General features: G+C 37.9%; 1 protein-coding gene across 2 annotated transcripts in view; it reads right to left on the reverse strand.

Moving 5' to 3' along the window:
- The window catches only part of LOC149299833 (methionine-R-sulfoxide reductase B3, mitochondrial-like), a 35690-nt gene that overhangs the window by 12055 nt on the left and 2380 nt on the right, over window positions 1–21255 (reverse strand). For both annotated transcript variants that reach the window (XM_089486180.1, XM_089486181.1), the window contains exons 2-4: window positions 10705–10813; window positions 6184–6261; window positions 806–834 (exon numbers count right to left, since the gene is read on the reverse strand). In XM_089486180.1, coding sequence (XP_089342306.1) covers window positions 806–834; window positions 6184–6261; window positions 10705–10813 — 216 coding nt within the window. The remainder of the gene's footprint in view (window positions 1–805; window positions 835–6183; window positions 6262–10704; window positions 10814–21255) is intronic.

Here is a 21255-nt window from a genome sequence, read left to right on the forward strand (position 1 = left end):
GGAATTACTTTGACTTCCATTTGTATTGGTATTTCTTGGCTACCCCAAGCCTCAAGTATTAAGCCAGTATCACAACCTCATGCTGACGAGTCCCATTAAGGACAAAACAGCTGTCCATAAGCGGTGATCTGGATATTGCACCTCTTACCCGAGTTTTGTCTAAAGGCTGTCTCGTACAGCGGGCAATTACTTTCAAGGGATCCATGTATAAAGTGGATCGAGAGGCAAAGGTGAGAATTATTGACCTTATTTGCATGCGCCTACCCAGAATCCTTTGTGGTTGTGGCAGCACCATGAGATTTCTGAGGGAAAAAACAAGCCTTCTGGCGTTTGTAGATGAGGGTTTAATAATGCTTCTACTAATATATATATTAACCCATACAATAATATTATCAATAAATATTGATTTTCAGCAGACATTTATATATTAAAGGAACACTTTAAGATCAGAAGGAAAATGAGTCTGAAGGGGAATTTCTTTGACTTCCATTTGTACTTTTGTAAGTTGAGTTGACATACACTATTGCAGTAGAAGCAAGCAGGGGAGAAGTCAAAAATAGACATTTTATAACTCCTATACAACAAAGGAACATCATATGCATAATTTTTAATTAAGTGGACCCCGATGTGCATTTAACCTACTAAGTTGACAAGGAACGTCCTTTACTATTATGTGGATTATTGGTTTTCATTGTTTGAAAGGTTTAGAAATAAGCAATACATTCCAAAGCATTTGGCATTTCTGCAAGAAGATTCAGCATTAAGTATGAATCAATTATTAAAAGGACTAATATATAAAACATACCTGAGTTGGAGTCAAATTTTGTATCAGACCTAAAAATAAAAAATAAAATTACATGCTGGCAAATTCTGTAATTTCATAGTAATCAAAACATTATATTTTTCTGCATTACTTACTTTGTAGATCCCAGAGCTACGTACACAACTTTACAGACTTTAAAACAGGTCTGTTCAAGCTATGGGACACTACCTCTTGGTGGACTATAAATAACATTATACTCGGCCATAAACACAACCCAATTAATTACACCTTAAATATAACAGAAATACATAGGTTATTTTCAGGGTGGACAGTAGGGGGGGGATTTAGCTTTTGTTGGAACATCAAGTTTTAAATATAGGCTAATACTAGTTGTACATTCCGAAGCCTTTGAAGCTGTGGGAAAACCTCAGTCTGATAATAACTCTGGGGATGCTGCTGATGTGCTCTCATGCAGAATTAAAGCAATGACTAGCGCTATCTGACTAAACCTTTATGAGGCTGTTTTGTCTGTGGCTAGCTTCAAACCAATTAGTGTATATAATCAGGACCTGAAACTGGAGTCATAACTGAGAGAATCTCACAATTATGGCTGTAATCCTGTTCCCAGAATAAGTGCCAGTAGAGTTTTTAAGGCTTACAGTACCCTAGCCACCACCCATGTCTTTCCCAAAGAGGGGGTGTACTCTAGTCTGGGCGCCAGGAAATTATGTCTCATTCCCACACTCCACCTCTGAAGGGTGTGCGGCATGGTGGAAAAGTACCATGTCCGCTGACCGCCATAGCACAAATGGGCCAATTGAGATATTTGTTTTCCCCAACCAGCCCAGACAGAAAGCTGAGCACCAGGTAGCGTAATTGCCCACTAAGGCTTTATCGCTGAAAATAAATACAATTCTACAGATTTTAGTCATGAGTCAAAGTACACAATGGTGTCCAAAATCCGAAAGGGGTACTTTGGAGGCTTGGTGGACCAGCCACATTGACTATGCTACATAGGTCTTGTGTGTTGGGGATTTAGTCTAATAAAATATCGTATTGACCCCTTTAGCCAATGTCCATCAAAATATGTTCACCTACTTCCTGGCTAGGATTAGTTTCCCTATAGCAATCCTGTTTGCCCAGTGATGACAGCAGATGTTAGGGGGGTGTAAATAGGTATGATACATGATTTCCCCCCCAAAATTTTTTTCCTTGATGATGAAAGTAAATTCTGGTAATGTAGAAAACATAATAATGTTTGGAACCCAATTACCATTAAAGATGGGTCTCTATTAAGTTTCAACTCCAATACTACCCTAGAAAGTATCTATTATTTCTGACATATTTTTATGTGAGTAAGGAGATGTAGTAAAATATAATTACTCTTATAAAACTAGTTGGGTATAAATTGAAGACATGCTTGAGGAAAGACTGAAGACATGAGCCATTATACACGTTATGTCCCTCTTTGGTCTGTGATGAGTCAGTATGGTTACGTTAACAGTGTGACACTATGTTATTTGAAGTCTCTAAAGTAAAAATAAACAAAGCCATGGGACCCAAAGTTATTAAAAGTGCTTTGGAATGTCCTGACAAAACTTGTCAGACTTGCTTAACCAGTCACTATTTACAGGAGTAGCTCCAGAAGATTGGAAGTTGGTAATTGTAGCCCCACTTCACAAAACAGGTAGCAGGGAAGGCTCGGCCAACTACAGACCAGTAAATCTTACGTTGGAAGTTGGGAAATACCATGCTTAAGTAAAAGACTTCAGTTAAATATCTGAATGTAGATGGTTTACTATAACAGAAACAGCATTAGTTTACTGCAGGGAGACTTTGTCAAACTAATATATTTTAGTAACAAAAATAATAGACCAGGGAGATGCAGTAGATATAACACATCTACATTTCCATAGGACATTTGACACTGCCCCTCATACAAGACAAATAAGCATTTGGGTTTGGATGTTAGAATAGTTGAATGGACAAGGCAATGGCTGAGTGACAGGATACAGAAGGTTGTTGTTAACAGTGTATATTCAGAGGAACGTCTTGTTATCAGTGCGGAACCTCAAAGATCAGTATTTTTTGCGATATTACAAAAGATCTTAATGGTAGGGTGTGTATTTTTTCACATAATACAAAGGTCTGGTAGAAAAAGCCAAATGGCAAGTGATTTAAGTAAATTAGAAGAATCGTCGGGAGTGTGGCAGCTGCAGTTTAATGTTGATGAATGTAAAATAATGCAGTTGGGACGTAAAAATACCAAGACAATATAGCATTGGGGACACAATCGTGTCAGTGACAACTGAAGGGAATGACTGGGAAGGGAGAGGGGAGATGTGATAAAAACAGTTAAATAATTAAATCGATTTAACAAAGTAAATGGGGAGTTTATTTCATATGAGATGCTACATAAGAGAGGCCATAGTCTAAAACTATGGAGGATCGGGGGTTTATATGTATTGTAAGGAAGTTTTACTGAGTGTGGTAGATATATGGAACAGCCTACTAGCAGAAGTAGAATTTAAAAAGACAATACCAAGGAGTGATTAAGGTTAGAGTCTCTATATCAGGAAAAGCAGACAGACTAGATGGGCTGAATGGTTCCTATCTGCCATCAAATTATATTTTTTTTATGTTGCTATGTGTTGCTTTCACCAAGACTCAAATATTATCAATTGCTTCACACTCATTCAAATGTACGTCATGGAGATTATATGTACAGTTGTTTCCACATTTGGCAATAGCAGAAATACCCCACATAGTTTCATATAACAATTGCTATCTCAGTTGCTAAAACATCCCCAAAAATGCAGAAAATAGCAAATGTTCCATTATGCCTCTCAGGCTTTGTTTTATGTGATAAACTTTTACTTTTGACCAAGTAAAAATCTGAATGAAACATCAAGAGATTAATAGTTCCATTACACTCAGAGCATCAAAGCATATTCGTAAAACAAAATATCCCCGCTGTTCTCCAGAAATGTATTTGTATCAGTAATCTGAATACACTAGGGAGGAATAATATGCGTGTGGTGCTCTGTGGTACCCATAAACCCATGAAAAACCATTTCCTGGTTATAAATTATTAAAGAACAGCTGAACATTTTTTTCCTTTTGTGTGTAAGTTTTTTTTTTGTTCCTTTTTTTTTTTTTTTTCAACGAACAAATATTTTGGCAACTACAAGGTGCGATTTATTAGCTTGTAGGTTGTTATGAATACTGTATGTAAACTACACTCACCCCTTGAAGAAATTATATAAAGGGGGGGATGGAAATAGTAAAATAAAGGTTTTTGTAGTAGAACCCTGCAAAACATACATACATACATACATAACCCGGAAAACACAGGTATTTAGTAGGGGGAGGCAGGATAAGGGACGCTTGACTATACATGACGACTCATTATAATATTTTGAGGATACTGGACTAAAAAGGATAATATCTCAAAATCAAAATTGGTGCACAATTCACCCACACTAGGGTGCATGTGCCCCCTACAAATGCTTTAACTAGAGACCTAGTTACTGACTGCAGATAAGAACCATTTGGTCCATCTAGTCCATTTGCCCATTTTGCCTAGGTAAATACTCAGACCTTCATCAGGCCTTGGTCCTATCTTAGATTCAGGATAGCGTCATGCCTATGCTATACATATTTAAATTCCTTTACTGTATTAGCCCCTACCACTTCTGATGTTCGATATACCACCCAATCAGTAAAGTAAAATGTTAAAAATGTTAGGGTGTCCCTTGTGGCGCCTAGGTGCATTGCACCCACGTTAGTTCGGCCCTGCCAACACCCACTTCTCCCAATTTCTCAGGGCATGTCCCAGGACACTGAAAGTACAAGGGCAAGCTCCTAAAACCTGGGACTGTCCTCAAATAATGAGGGAATCCCCTGTCCAAAGATACTAAAATAACCAAATTACATTTTTTCAAGTCCTTTTAGGTTTTTTTTAGTAAGTTCAGTTGCTTTTGATAAAAACTAGCATTATGTTATTTCCTGAAGTCTTCTTCTCATCCCTTCCTTACAAATGCTGCCTGAACCAACAGCAATCAGCAACTTAACAACTATAGAGCAAAAATAGAGAAATATCCATGCACATACTTAGAAGCTGGCTGCTCCTATATTATACGCTGAATGCTGTTTCTAATAAATATATATTCATTAGTTTAATCTGTAAACACATCTACACAGTTTTGTTCAGTAAAATGAACTCTAGAATGTAAGATTTGAGAAAAGTCACAGATTGTCTTTAAATTAAATTAAAATTCTCTGGATTTGGTAAGAATTACATAGCAAGTGAAACAATGCTTTACATAGACTTGTTACTGTTTAAATTATTAACAGCTTTAATCATTAACCCTTACTGTATGAGTTCTCCTGGTATAGTTTTTTTTTGCTTGACACAGCAACTGTGTTTTTATGAAGGACTGCAAGCAGTAGCGTACCTAGCGGGGGGCGGCGGTCCGCCCCGGGTGCCGCTCGTCAGGGGGGTGCCATGGGCTAGGGTGACCACATGTCCCGGATCCCCAGCAGCCTTGTCATTTTTATTTTTTTTTTACACGGAGGAGAGAGAGGGGCGCCTAGCAACCGCTGGATTTTCGGTTTCAGTCCAGAATTTTTGTTTCGGTGCATCCCAACAATGAAGTGGTAGGCCTACACCACATCAATGTTTGGGTTAGTATATAGTGATAGGAGTTATGCTGCACTATTATCAGTGTCTGGCTCAATGTATAGTGATAGGGATTACGCTGTACCACCGCCAATGTCTGCCTCAGTATATAGTGTTAGGTGTTATGCTGTACCCCGTCAATGTCGGCCTCGGTATATAGTGATAGGTGTTATGCTGTACCCCCATCAATGTCTGCCTCAGTATATAGTAATAGGTGTAATGCTGTACCACCGTCAATGTCTGCCTCAGTATATAGTGGTAGGTGTCATGCTGTACCACCGTCAATGTCTGCCTCAGTATATAATGATAACAGTAATGCTGTACCACCTTCAATGTCTGCACCAGTATATAACCATAGAAGCTATGCAGTTTTAAAGTGTTGGGGGGGGGGGTGCCATCACATACAGGATCCGCCCCAGGTGCCAAATACTCTAGGTACGCCCCTGACTGCAAGGTGGTGCCACAGTGTATGGTTTTTAATATACAGCTTCATGGAACCCAACGCAGATTGTCTGACAGCCAACTCCAAATATCCACTATTCTGCACAGATGGGACGGTTTTTAAGATAATGTGTAATCACAAGGTAAAAGGTAAATATGATTCATCTTACAAGCAACCTGGGTTATTATTCTAATAAGACACCAATGCACTATTTCTATACTATGCGACAACATAAGCAACTCCTTATTTAAATTCACACTGCAAAATTTCATATGTAACATTTTTATTTTTTTTTACCTAAAAAGCGGAGCTCCACAGACAACGCAGTTATATTTTCCTTTAGCCTTATTGTGAGTGTATTCTCCGGCAAAGGCACTAAAACAGAAAAAAAAGGTTGTTAAAAATGTTATTTTACTAGTGATATGCCTTTAAAAATGAGTTTACAGTCACTGTGTTACACATTGATACACAATACATGTTGTGAAGGCTTATAGTACACAGCATTTAGTTTTCCTCTTTTTTTGATACATGATTATAAAAAAATGTCCTAATCTCTGGCTGGCATGCACTAAATCACTTTGTTTAGTAAATGTAAGCCTTCTGAGCCGAGGTTATGATCTGCAGCCAACTCATTTGTGGGCTTGTAGTGCCAGTGATTCACATTGGGCGAACAGTCTGCTGTCCAAGGAAAAGAGAGCTGCCTATTAAGTACGACCCCATGTGTGGTAAAGAACCTTTTCAGGTCATGAATGGAAACATGCAGTTACATCATTAATACATTTGGATCAGAGGTAAGCCAGGGCTTCCTGCCAAACTGCATGGTATAAATTAGACAACAAAATGGTTAGACCTTGGCAAGCTAACATTCGTGCTGGAATCAGCTGAGACAGACTTTATTCACTAAAACACTGTTGGAAAGGAACTTTTTTTTTTTCTCAGGACACAGGGCTAGCGGCCAAGAACTAAAGCCATGTGAGGGCAGTTATTGAACATTTTTGACATTCCAACCACAAATGAGCCAATAAATATTTTCTCCACATGTGCTTCAAAAAGAAATTGGAGTGGAGTGGAAAGGAACTAAATTATGCTACCTTCTCACCCAGCCAAAACGTCTACGCTTACAATGACCACCTTCAAAATCAAGTCCTTCTGGCACTCAGCCAGCGCACTCATGGCTTTGCTTTCTCTGATGCCTTCCAGTAAAATGTACCTGAAACCTTTTCACTTCCACACATTCTGCAGTAAACTAAAACAGGCCTCGCACAATGCATTAAGGGCTTCATTGAGTACATGTAAATTATGTGCAGAAAATGAATTCAGGGGCAAACAGTTTGTGCCCCCCTCCCAAAAAACCCACATATTTATTTTCCCCTTGCAATATGATATTGTCACTTAAAATGAGTATAATACGCAGCTTATTGCAGTTTCATTTTTGGATATATCATAATACATGTTTATCTGGAGACACTTTACCATAGTAAAAAAAAAAACAATAGGAAGTTGTTTTATCACTTTATTCTGCTATAATGACTTCGACTATTAACCTCTATGTGTCTGCAAAATGCTTATGAAGTAGACTGCGTTAAGGATACCAACAGCTAATAACATTTAATAACAGATTGGTGGATCTTATCGAAGCATAATACGTCTGCAAATTAACTGGATCTTAGAAAAATCCATTTTTAAAATATATACTTATTATAAATGAATCTATAAATACTCCTGGAGAAAATAACTACACTGCACTCCTGCCTTAAAATATTCTGAGTCACCGATCTTAGAGGTACACCTTTGATCATGGTCCTAGAATTTAAAAAAATACAAACCCAAAATTAAAGTGATTGCATTCTCTCTAGTTACAATTAGGCCTCAAGTGCAGTATTGATGTGTATTTCCTATGGCCACTCCAGGTCTGCTTTGAATTCAGCACACACGCACAATATGCTTACATGTGGTGTTAGGTTGCCATGTTGGACATGTTTTTCAGGATACATCTCATTTTGACATACTGCTGGATCACCACCTATAGTGCCGACCTGGTGTACGTGGGATGTGTAAATCCACAGAAAGAACTAAATTACGTCAACAAAGATTTACTACATCTTGAACAAATAGCCTGCAGATTATGGGTAACACATATTAATTTTAACACCTGGGTTCAGTAACTGCCTACAAAAATGCTTTTCTTTTGCTCATCCATTCTTCCCTGGATGCTTGCTTTTCCAGCACTTTGGTCATCTGGTTGAACTACATTGCTGCTCTGATTCGTGATTGAATCCAGTGACCCATCAGATACACTGGCAATCTAGCATGCAAGACGGGCTAACAAACCAGCGAATGCAAAGGTGAAGTGCCAAGAAACACAAATGACAACTCCGTTCCTTTAAAGTGACCCTTTGGTCTGTTAAAGGGTCCTGTTAAAACAAAGCTATGTTGGAGTACTGCTGTTCTGTTGTGTTGGTTGATTGAGTCTTTATCCGATATTTTAAGCAGCATGAATGGTTAAAACAGTGGAAATTTTGGCCCAGATGGTCCATTAGTGTATTGTTCCATTATTGCTGAACACCTTTGGTATGGGACCGGGGCCTGTTCATTCTATATAACATTGTAAGTAGTGAAATAATAGCAATAGCACATACAAATAACCATATAATCATTCTTTTTAATATACTTCATAAGAAATGTACAGTTAAATTCAAAACAGCCATGGCACCCAATTTGTTCCACAGAATAAACAGAACCTCTGGATATGGTGTGCAAACTAATATAGACTGTAGGAAACCACCAATTTCCAAGCAGACTGAATCTATACTAGCCAAAACAATGCGCTTTCTTTACAGTCTGGATTTCTACCACCCACTCTGTGTTGCTAGAAATGATTTTGTCAGTAACTACAAGTTTTAATCTTTTTGTGAAATAACTTACTTAAATGAGGGTTAGACTGTACACATGGAGTGTGTCATTAGTGAGATTAGTTTCCGATGTGTCAGTAAACACAAAGTAATATAACGTATGGAACGTATGGTTCATCTAGAAGCGATGATGTCAATGGCAGTGATGTTGTGGCATAACACATGTGAATGAGGCCTGGATGGCTGCCATCCTGATTTTCTCTAAGAAACCAGAAATTCAAGCATATAAAAATACATCCTAGAAAACATATACATGCAAGGAGCCAAGAAAAATCTTTGGTATCCAAAAGCTTTCTTCTGATATACAAAAACTGGATAAATGACTGAAAACGTGCCACAATTGAGGATAGCCACCTATGTTTATGTCTTTAAAACCATTTATATTCTTCTCATGCCCCAAGACACTCATTTTAGAATCTTGGAAAAACATGCAAATATACTCCAAATGATTAAACACTAAGAAACCTGGGCCTCCTGGATCATGTACCCCCATTATGACTTCACTACATATTATAAAGCACAAATCCCGATGTGCTTCTTCTGCATAATGACTGGTGAGATAACATTATGAAGTCATGCAAGGCCAAAACTCATTGCAATTGGTTCTTCAAAATGTATAGTGATGTCAGGAGCTGTTCAACTCTTCTGCAGGATCCTCTGCTACATGCGCCCTATGGGGAGGTGCTCTTGCTTATATTTAGAAGGGAGTGATATTTCCTTGAAAACACATTGCTATTAGGTTGCATTACCGGAGAGATCCTCTGACCACTAGCACAGAAATTGTAAACGGCTTGAGAAACTGCCCTTCAAAAGTTAAACTTCTGAGTTGTTTAAATATGATAAATCTATCTAACAACATTTTTATGCAAGTGCATTCTACTAAATTCCCATAATTTAACAACAGCTGTGTCTACAGTTGAAATACGTTTACAATGTGTCAAGAGGGTAGAAAAATAATTCATGTCATCACTCAGGGTTTTTGCCAAGACGGAATCTCCACAAACTGCAAGTTTCAGCATCTAAGCCCATATTTTACATCCTAATGGTAGTAGCACTTGTGTTTATTTTGACAAAACTGGCAGAAACACGACCCAAAGACACAAAACAGCAGTCAAAATAAAAAAAAGAATCCGGCTACATGCAAACAAGAATTCCAGGGAATGTCAGGTAGTATCCACACTTATTAACATTTGTTCCACGGGGTAAAGGTTTAGAGCAATAAATTAGCAGCAATGCTAGAATTTTAATATTAGATGAGTGGGCATGCCACCTAACATTTGTGATGTTCCTGGAACCTAACATTTTTTTTTTTATTCTTTTACTTTTAAGGACACTATTGATGTATGGTGTCATCAAATAATAGGCACAATGATATTCCAACCTGAACATATTAGCAATTATGTGCACATTTGTTTCATAACGCTACACTAAAATATTGTGTTAATCTCATCAAGTGCGAGGTTCCTTTACTACCAATGGACTTTATCTATAGCTATACTCTATGTCTTCAAAGAAAAAAAAGTGTTGGCAGGACAATGAATTCTGTATTGTAGTGTGGCATGGAGGAGACACTTGTTTAGTTTCTGATCAACTGGAAATTCCACTCACACATTCTATTTGTGTATTATGCTTACTTTGCCCACGCAGTCTTTTTTTTTCACAATGCAGCTGGTCCCATACTTTTCTCATAGATCTCAATTAGTTATTTCTTCTCCAAGTGCTGCCAAGACTCAAGCATTGAATTGTCTATCGCAATGCACCAAGGCAAATAATTGGTGTGTTAAACAGTCTTTGATGGATTAACATTTTTAAGCACAAATAACCCATGCATTCATGGTTTTCATAACTACTTTTAAATTATGGCACAGTCCCTTTAAAGAGAACACCTCACTTTTTGCCATCTTACCTTTCTGTCCCCTTCTCTTGAGTGACATGGTATTGTTGGGGTGTCAACCGTTTCTTCAGTTCCTGCTGAGTAAACACAACCTTATACTTCTTGTTATCCTTACGTGACCCTGGGAAAAAAACAGAGAGGACACAGAGAGATAGATTTTTTTTTTCTCTTAAATCTACAATAAATTGCTTTGGCATCTGTCCATAGCATAACATTTGCACTCGCATGTCAATGACCACACCTGTCCCTAATGTACAAGAACTGCATAGCTGAACCAAGAAAGTCCAAGAAAATAAAACAATATATATATATATCTATATATACACAAATATAGATATGTATGCATATATACATTATGTGAAAGAAAACCTGTTGCCAGACCAGTTAATTGCACATGAGCAAATGTGATGCAGCCAAAGCTTCTTCATGCAGTGTTCACGTATTCAACGCAATCATTCACAAAAACAAAAATACCCCTGTTCTCAAACTCGGGTAAATGCTAAGAAATGCGGTAATAGGCATAGGATGTCCAAAGCTCAACATTTGTTAAGATATCAATGTGTCCTCGTTTTACAATTATTATCATTCTAAAATGTTCAGTAGTGTTAAAACTCGCCAAAGATGGCACTTATTTTTTCCGATATTTCTTGGATGGATTTTTTTTTAGGATGGCAAAATTACACAAATAGGTTAAAATTTACTTCCCTTCTGCTTCTCGAATCAAGGGGATCGTTCCAAGGTAAAATACCTATTTCTAACTTTTGGCTCAAAGACAGTTCCGGGTTGGACTAGAGAGGATCAAAAAATGTTAACAGTGACATTGGATAGAATAAGTGTGGGTTAAACATCTGTGTTCAGACAAGATGCTGGCATATTTTCATCAATCAAAATATCCCAATGCCTCAATTAACACACACCAAGTTGAGAGACATATCATGGATGTGACTGGATGGAAAGCGGATTTGCTGTTGAAACAGTGTCCCTGAGTAACAATTAGTTGTTTAGCTTTGATCAGATTGGACCTATCTTTTTTTAAAATCACCCGCACAGCTAATTTTTACCTGTATGCAAGCTTAACATGGACTGGCTCTTTTCATTCAAGTCTATATCTTTTTATGCTAAAATCACTAACCAATGTATAACTGGACTAATTTAATGTCATAAGCAAAAGAACATGGGGGAGCAAACTTAATTTTGAAGAACTTTATCTTGTATAAGTTTGTATAAGTTTGTCAGTAACAAAAAAAAAAATTCCCCTGGATTTACATATAACATTTTCTAAAGTATTTTTATTTGCAATAAAATACTTTGTTTTATAATTACTAGTTAGAGGAATTATGAGCCATTGGACATAAATAGCACTGAAAAAAATATGTGTTGTTAATATATGCATGCCTCTATGAAAAAGACCGATTGTGTTCACGGAGCCCTAAGAAGAGGGCATAGCATCTGTATGTCATTTAGTAGAGAAGTGACTTCAGGTTTAAATTACATGGTTTTGGATTGCAATTTCCTAACATTTAAAATGTTCCTCTTTTTCGCTCTGTTTTGCTTTTTTTAAAACTTTGGACCGTTACTAGTGTTCATAAAAAAAGTACCTTGGCGCACTTATGCTGGAACACAAAGATGTTCCTATGTACAATAAAAAATAATACCAATAATGCAAACCCCCCCCCCCCAATCCAACTATTTATAATGATTTCTGGAGGAAAAGACTGAAGAAAAATGTAAAAAAAAAACAAAAAAAAACACCTGATCATGGTAAAACATACAAATATAAACCAAATTAATGTAATCGAATGAAGCTCGCTGGTAGCCCCCCCCCCATATTGATCAATAAATACTCTTGAGTTGCGTCTTACGTTCCTGACAGTGAATAGCACCAGGTCCTTGATGAATATTCAAGAGAATTGTGATACTCCTTTGTTGGGCTTATTCTCTGTGAGATTCATTTCGGGAGTCTTTGCTTGTTTTTCAAGGCATAGTAAGAACTGGATTCTCACAAATTTTGCAGGAATTTGCCCTGTGCCATAAACTCACAAATTATTTGGTTTTCGTGCACTTAAAGGTCACTATCCAAATTAGCTAAATTTTCCAACATCCTGCCTTTTCAACCTTAAGTATAAATATTGTTTCCTAATTGCAAGTGAGGCTTGTGCTTTATAAAGTTCAGTTGCTTATTTTAAGTTGTCAAACGTTTAAGGGTCTCAGTTTCATGGTGTTTTTTGTTCTAAGGATGTGAAAGTATAGATATTAGGTAATAGCTGGAGAATTAATGAATACACACATATATATATAAATATATTTAAAAAATGTATGTGTGTGTGTGTGTATATATATATATATATATATATATATATATATATATATATTTATTATATATTATATATATTGATTATATACAGATTGTAAAAAGATGAAAGTTTTACAGTTTCACTCCTGGAAATAAATGACATGAAAACATTGTGGGTAGCTGTTATTAAGGGAGAAAGGTCTATTAGTGACAAACCACTCACAGTTGACTACTGAATAGGTTTAAAATTATATAATTATTCATCCTCTAAAATAATTTTAGGTTATTAATGCTGTAAACATAAATTCACAAATAAAAAATAAGTAACATGCAGCATATGCAGGAAAATGATGGAAGAGTAAAAGTATGTCTAGATGCTAGAAACTATCCTACCTCCCAACATTCTAAAAGGTAAGACAATTTTGTTTTACCGGGTGTGTTAGAAGTGTGGCCTTACCAATAATTTTTATGTGACTTTGTGACCTGTTGCTAGCTGTTTATGTAACGGCGGAAGGCATTCAGGGGAATAATACTGTATTTTCATAAACTAATATACATAATAGCCTTGTCACCGTGGGAACTGTCTGTCACGCAAGACAGGGCTTAAAGTAGGGTCTAATAAGAGCACACATTTTGACGTCTGCACCTTCTACGTCTACACCCTCCACCAAGGAGAGTACACACAGCCACTCTCCCCAGCCACACGACCAGACCCCCAAGAACAATGTGGTGGGCAGAGTGAGAATATGATAGAAGAGGTGGAGACAGAGGTAGAGAAAAACCGAGAAGAAGGGGAGAGACAAAAAGGAAAGGAATAGCGAGAGGTTAGGAGAAGCAGATAAAAACAGGAGGAAAGTGAGGGAAAGGGGCAAATAGATTTTTGGCCATACCATTGGCACCAATGTTGGCACATTCACTAGTTTAATCTGATTTCTATACACATTATGGTGGATTTTAGGCCAGTAGAACACCTTGATACACTCATACCTGCGAACACCCACAAAAGAGGGACTTGAAGGGAGGAAAGGGTGACACTTGGAAGGTATGCCCCACCAAGTTCTCAATTCTTAGCCAAATGAAAATGAGTTGCAAAGTATAGTGGTATTGATATATAAAGGGGTTTATATGAAATTAGAATTTGACAAGTAGAATTAGCTAATCCAGGGCATTTGATAACAAAAATGCCAACTACTAAAATACTTAAAATCCTAAATTCTAAAACCATGGGAAAAAAAAAATCCTTCGAGGTCAAAACAGCAACAAATCACACATGGAGACTAAACATGTTCTGTGAAAAGTAAACATGTAACTACTGGTGCTGTTTTTATTTGTTCAAAGTGCTGGGACATATGCTTACATTCCTTCGGCTTGGTTTGATTTATTTTATTTTCATGCTTTTCTGCCACTGTAGTGAGAAGGAAGTTGTACATACCTTACTGCCTGCTAGTGATTCATTATCACAAACTAGCCTGCCACACATTCAGGAGGAGGTCATTGTGTTATGCGGGTTGCGGAATATCATGGAAAGGGTTTTGGTTGAACTATCTCTCCTATAAACACCCTGAAGCAAATCAAAACAGTTTAAGTGTGAAAAACACACACACAAAAAAATCAGTAAGGGTAGAGAGTAGAGTATTAGTATCTGTAAAAAAAAAAAACTAATGCAGGCTCACTAACATGTGTGTGCAGTGGCTGGACTCCTTACAAGGTACTAGAGTGACAGTCCCTCCAAGCTGTATTACATATTATTTAATGTAATTATTTTTTGCCAACATGGGTGTCTATTTTACCTAGGGAAACACTCAGTGGCATATAATAGTCTATGCTGCAACGGGCTGGGATAAGCCATTGTATTCCAGGGAGGAAGGAGGTAGTGAAGTACTGCCCAATTTCCGTATTTGCTCAATTATAAGACGACCCTGATTATAAGACGACCCCCCAAATCTTAATATTCATTTAGGAAAAAAAGAAAAAGCCTGAATATAAGACGACCCTATAGGAAAAAAGTTTTACCAGTAAATGTTAGTTCATCTAAACTATTTTTTTTAAATAAAAGCTATGATTGAGAAAAATATTTTGGTTTTATTTCCTTCTATTTTCCAACCTGCCCCCCAGTTATGCACATCTGCCCCAGAAATGCCTTATACCCCCTATATGCCACTGTGCCCCATGATATGCCTTTTAACCCTCTAAATGCCACTGTGCCCCATGATATGCCTTTTAACCCTATATGCCACTGTGCCCCATGATATGCCTTTTGACCCCCTATGTGCCACTCTGCCTCCAGAAATGCCTTATACCCCTATATGCCACTCTGGCATTTAGAGGGTTAAAAGGCATATTATGGGGAAGAGTGGCATATAGGGAGGTTTAAGGCATTCAGGAGGCAGAGTGGCGTATAGAGGGTTAAAAAGGCATTTCTGGAGGCAGAGTGGCATTAAGGGGGTTAAAAGGCATTTCACAGAGCACTCTGCCTCCAGAAATGCCTTATACCCCCCATTTAACACTCCCCCGCCCCCCCCCCAAACTTACCGGTGCTTCTGACTTCCCTGTCATGTAGCCGGGGCAGTGTGTAGATCCCATGCACTTATGCTGCAGCTGGAAGGAGGCGTGGCTAGCAGCGGGGGTTGTCTGCGTCCATCGCGCAGACCTTCCCCGACTGTCAGAGATCAGAGTTCCCCGCACCGACACCGGGAACTCTGATCTCCGACAGCCGGGGAAGGTCTGCGCGATGGACGCAGATAACCCCCGCTGTTAGCCACACCTCCTTCCTGCTGCAGCGGAAGTTGTCTACGCGAATCGCGTAGACATCTACACGCTGCCCCAGCTACACACCGGGGACTCAGAAGTACCGGTAAGTGGGGCGGGCGGGGGGCGACAGGAGGATCCAGGTCCCCTGCAGCTGCGAGGGAATCTGGATCTTAGTCGTCTCATAGTCAGACCTATTTGAGGTCTGATTATAAGATGACCCCGATTATAAGACGAGGGGTATTTTTCAGAGCATTTGCTCTGAAAAAAACCTCGTCTTATAATCGAGCAAATACGGTATTACTTAGTGTTTTATATAGCACCATCATATTCTGTAGCACTGAACAATGGGTAGACAGGACAACAAGTAGTATATAACATAACAATTTGACTTACAGAAACAATAGATGATGAGGGCCCTCCTCTAACAAGCTTACAATCTTGAAATATATTTAGTTTGAATTCCCAAGTCCTATAGTTACGTGACAAAGTAAGGACACAATTGGGTTCAAAGCCTTTGTGTACAATTTGTTGCTTTAAATTCCAAACTTAGATTATTACTTATCACATTAAAACAAGTTAATAAAATATCGTGCAGTTTTATGTTTCAAAACAATCTTTTCTAGTATTAACTTAAAACCTACACGACATTCCATGTCGTCATGAAAAATGCACCCCAAAAAAACCTATCATGGTGGCATGGAACGTCATGGAAAAAAGTAGTGGTGTGCGCTCCTGTGAACACTGCACCTGAGGCAATCCTCGGGAACGGCCATTCATGATCTCCACACCAGATGCCTCCCGCGAATACGCAAGACTTGTATTGCATCCTTAATTAACGAATGTTAAATTCACATAAATTGAGTGCTGATGATCAGTTGGGTGCCAATCGGCAGCCTCACCAAAGCGAAGAGGAAAAATGATCTAGCAGCAGGCCATGGCGCAGTCCCCAGGAACCGCCATTAACCCTCCCAGTGTCAGCAGTTTTGCACAATAGCGCGATCACGCAAGACTGGTCAACCGAACTGATTTGGGGACCATTTTCATAGTAAAATATTAGAAAAATAGTTTTGTTTTTCCAAATGCTACTGTATTATTACTACTAAATATTAGACTATATATCTAAAAGCAGTATCTTAAGAAAGCTCTATCTGTCCTTGAAAAAGCAATATATCATTTGTGCAGCTGCAAGAAAAAAAAATAAAGGAGAATCATGGTTAAGGAAATTTGCAAAAAATGCTGAAAAAGATTTTTGGGCACTAAACACCCTCCGTTAAGAATAGGTTAAAAATTATTAAATTATGTTTGTCAACCATATGTACACACTGATTTTATTAATTCAATCCAACTTTTGACTTATTTAAAAAGATAGCTTAATAATTTTATGCAAAGTAATTTAGCCCCACAGCTCCTAATAACCTGTATTTTTATCTTGTAAATGTGCCAACATTTATCAGGTAACCTTGGCTTCACATAGTAATTATCCAAGTGTAAAAGACTGTTCTCTGGAACAGTGCCATAATCACATAAAAAACAGAACGCAAAACATCTCTGTTTCTTCTCTAGAATGCCAAATTAATGTTTAACAAGAAACAAACAATGCAGGTGATTTATAAAAAAAGGTACAAAAAGCAGATAACCTACAATTGGGCTTGCGCGGAATACGTGCAGCTAGGATGATCAGCCTTTACCCGCATTTATGTTGCAAATGACATGTCACTACTTGGATGTGGTGGTCTAGGTGGCCATATTATAGATTATACTTGATATGCCCAGACTTTATAGCCCAACTGTACGACTGTATACTGTTGCAAGTTTTGGTGTCTTAAACAATGTTTTGGAAAAGTTTCAGTTTTGTGCCTCGACTTTTTTTGCCAGTGGTGTGTTCATGGAAAGGGTTTTGGTTGAACTCTCTCTAGTTCTGACACAGGGCAGCACCCTCAGCAACATGACTACACATTATTATATATATGCTTGTAGTGTAAAAAGGGTTGTTTATAAGACCCAACTGAAGAGAAGTGCAGTGGGGAGCCCCACTGCCCAGCAGAATGACCAGACCCAAGTAACGCAGCACGGGGGGTAACATCCCCGGGACCGGCATCCCTAGGCCAAAATAAACCCACATTCTTTTAACACTTTTATAAATCTCTCCCGCTGAGATGATTTAGGCTGCTGCTTGAAGAAATATTATATTAACAGAGAGAATTGGATTTATCTAAAAGTAAGAATTTGAGGTTTATTCACAGAGCCAGAATATGCAGGTATCAGCACCAAGTTGAAACATTTTACCGTGCCATAAAAAGGTAGGAAGCCTGGCGAACTTCTCCTGCATGATGGCCAAGTTGGCCCTGTAAAATGAATTGTTAAATTGGGAGATGATATTCAAAACAACTTTACCATTTAGCCTTATGCAGGGCCAACTGTGGCTTGGAGGCAAAACTCAGCAGGGTTAGTTATTCTAATGCACAGTTTGCAGGGGTTTCAATGTTTCGTTTTACGTAAAGTCACTGCAATTAACTGTAAAGTGGATAAACCCAACAGACCATGAAGATATTCATGTGATTTGCCTACGTAAGCAAACTTCAAATCTCTTCTCCATTGGTGACATTTACTCTCCAACATTTTGATTTTTACTAATTCCACTACGTCGTGACATCCCTAACCAGACTAGACAACGGTTTAACTTAATTAATTTAGCATGTTTATATTAAAATTACTAGCTTATAAAAAACCTAAAAGCAATATACTGAGGTTTTTGGTTGCTTCTTAACAATAACTACCTGGATGCTTGTGTTTCAGGGCTCCTATTTTGGAACTAGCAGCAGGACTGTAGAAGACATAAATAGCATGGAATCCTAGCTCTAGTTATATGAACTTGCTTTTTTTCTTAAACTACAGTTCAATAAAGCTGTTTGATATACTGTAACTTGAGCTAGGATGCCATGTTTTGGGTACCATGTTTTTATGACCATCACCTAGGTTAAATCATTTAGTTGCTTCTGGTAGGCAATATGTTGAACAGCTACTTGCCACAAACTTACATTGATGATGAGAAATCCTTATAACATGCAATTCCTGTCTCCATATTTACATATAAACACATACAGAGATGCATACAGATATTAAGTTATTGGGAACAAGCAAGAAGTAATTTAGATCATTTCACAGAAATTCCTACATACATCTCTCCTTATTTGTAGATAGAAACACTAGGCTGTGTGCACCATGTAGTCACATATTTTGTATACTGTCTTTAGAATGGTCACACACCAGGCTGTACCACTTAACCTCACAGTAACTAAACAAATTATATTTCATTGAAATAAATGTTGTGATTAACACGACAGTCAAAGTAGCACTATAGCCACAATAGCTGCTTAAGACACTTAGAGAGGCACCAGAACAAAAGTTAGTTTGACTAAAAAACTCAAACTGTGTATGTCAGCCTATTAAAAAATGTACTTTATTGCATAGATTATTTTCTTTCCTTTGTTACATCTCGATACATATATTAGCATTGACACTGTGGGAATTGTTGGCCCTCTTAAGGTGAAGGGGCTGCATGATAGTATCAGGTGAAGAGGGCGAGGGGCTGCTGAATACTATTGTGTGCAGAGCAGCAAAAGGCCTCCAGAGGTATGGGGTCCAGCGTTTGCCAGATAGTGTTGTGGGGGTGGGGGGGGGGGGGGTAACTTAATAGTGTTGTGTAAAGTGGGGCATTTGGTGGTGATCTACCTTTTCACAAATGGACGTGTGAATGTTGTCAAAACTTCATGGCGGTTTTCCTAGCTACAGCTGACCATTTTTATCACAAATAATGCACACATTGCTCGATGTAACATCATGTTTAATGAAAGTATTAATTCATGCAAAAAAACAAGTGATGCAGGCAAATATTCAATGTGACACACACAGCAAAAAAAACCAAAAACACGCCAGAGATGAGAGCTCCTAACAAAATATAAAAATGCAACAAAGCAAATAGGTTAATTGTTCCTTAAAATCATGGGTGGTCTGCTGCAGAAAACATACCTGAACTAGTTCAATAACAGTCTTCATAGTGAAAGATGTTGGCACACATAGCAGGAAATAGTGGATTAGAAGAACATTTCAGAGGTGGGCTAATTCCTAATGAAGCATTGTTCTTACAAAAGGTGTGTTTTATTTCGGTATTTGTAGATATGTTTTAATGAATTGGAGCTGGGGGTCTTTACAACATTGTTTCTCATAAACTGCATCTTTCTATAGTATGCCATGGCTAGAATAATTCTTTGCTAAAATCTGGGATGCATTAAAGAGCTGTTTAGCTATTTTCATTGTTTCAAACGTTGGAATATCTCTGTTATATATCAGGAAATAGTGTATTTGTGTGTAAAAGGTTTGTATGCATTAACGTTTAACCCTACAGGTATAGAATAGCTGCCGATATATTAACATGCAGGCTAGTCTCATTCTCATTTATGGGTAAAAAAGAAAATTAAATGTGGGTCTAGTGCCATCTAGTGGAAGGAAAGAAATATTGTTTCAAAATAAACGTGCTTGTAAAGTGGCACATAGCACGGCAAACTAATTCAAATAGGAACCTTAGAATATGGTCTTAAAGTAGTTGAGCCTTTCAGGAGCCCAGACATTGTGTCCTGATTATTAAAATGTATAAGGGCTACTGTACTTAAAAGAAAAACAACTTCCTTGCCATAGTCAACATATGTGAGAGACTTTCAACATGTTAATAATTTCACATTCTAACATGGAATGGTCACCTGTAAGAAATACCCTAACAACTATTTGGTTTGCATTGTGTATTGTCTTACTAGGTGGAGATTACCCTACTGGGTGACTGGGCTGTCTGTTAGGCACCCTGGGCAAGAATACTCTTCTGTGCTTTCCTCCAATTGTCAAAATATATAGAGTTTAGTTCATGGTTCAATGTACTCATGCTGGCCTACTCATATAGAAAAAGTGCCCACCCCCCAAGGTTGGTGACCTTACTTGATCTAGAACGCATGCACTCTAAAACCCCACTATTTCTTTCTCTCTCCCCATCTCCCCCTCACAGCTATCACTTTTACAGGTCTCCATCTCTTTCTATCCTGCTCCTCCACCGCTTTCTTTCTCTTGAGCTCTTGCTCTAACAGCTTTTTATCTGTCCCCTTACATCTCACATTCCCCCCTTACCTCCCAACTGGCCTTTACCAGCATTGCCACTATACTTCTGCGGGGTTATGTGTTAAGTGACAATTACAAAAAGCTCAGGGCATGTTAGAAAAAAAAATATATACGTGTGAAAAAATATATAGCATTTATTTTCTCACTAGGTTTAATAATGCCCTGATAAAATTATTATTACCGGTATGTATTTATTATTATTACTTTTTTTATCAGCTAAAAATAAGTTTCTCTCTCTTATATTAAGATAGTTTTGAAAGGAGAATCACGTCTAAAATATTTATTACGGAGAGTTTGGGAAGTAATGACAACACCTCTCACTATCATATTGCTCCTGAATATAAAGGAGAAATGGG

The sequence above is a fragment of the Sceloporus occidentalis genome, unplaced genomic scaffold (assembly GCF_023333645.1).
Source record: "Sceloporus occidentalis isolate IW3139 unplaced genomic scaffold, rSceOcc1.0.p SCAF_28, whole genome shotgun sequence".
Taxonomy (NCBI): Eukaryota; Metazoa; Chordata; class Lepidosauria; order Squamata; family Phrynosomatidae; genus Sceloporus; species Sceloporus occidentalis.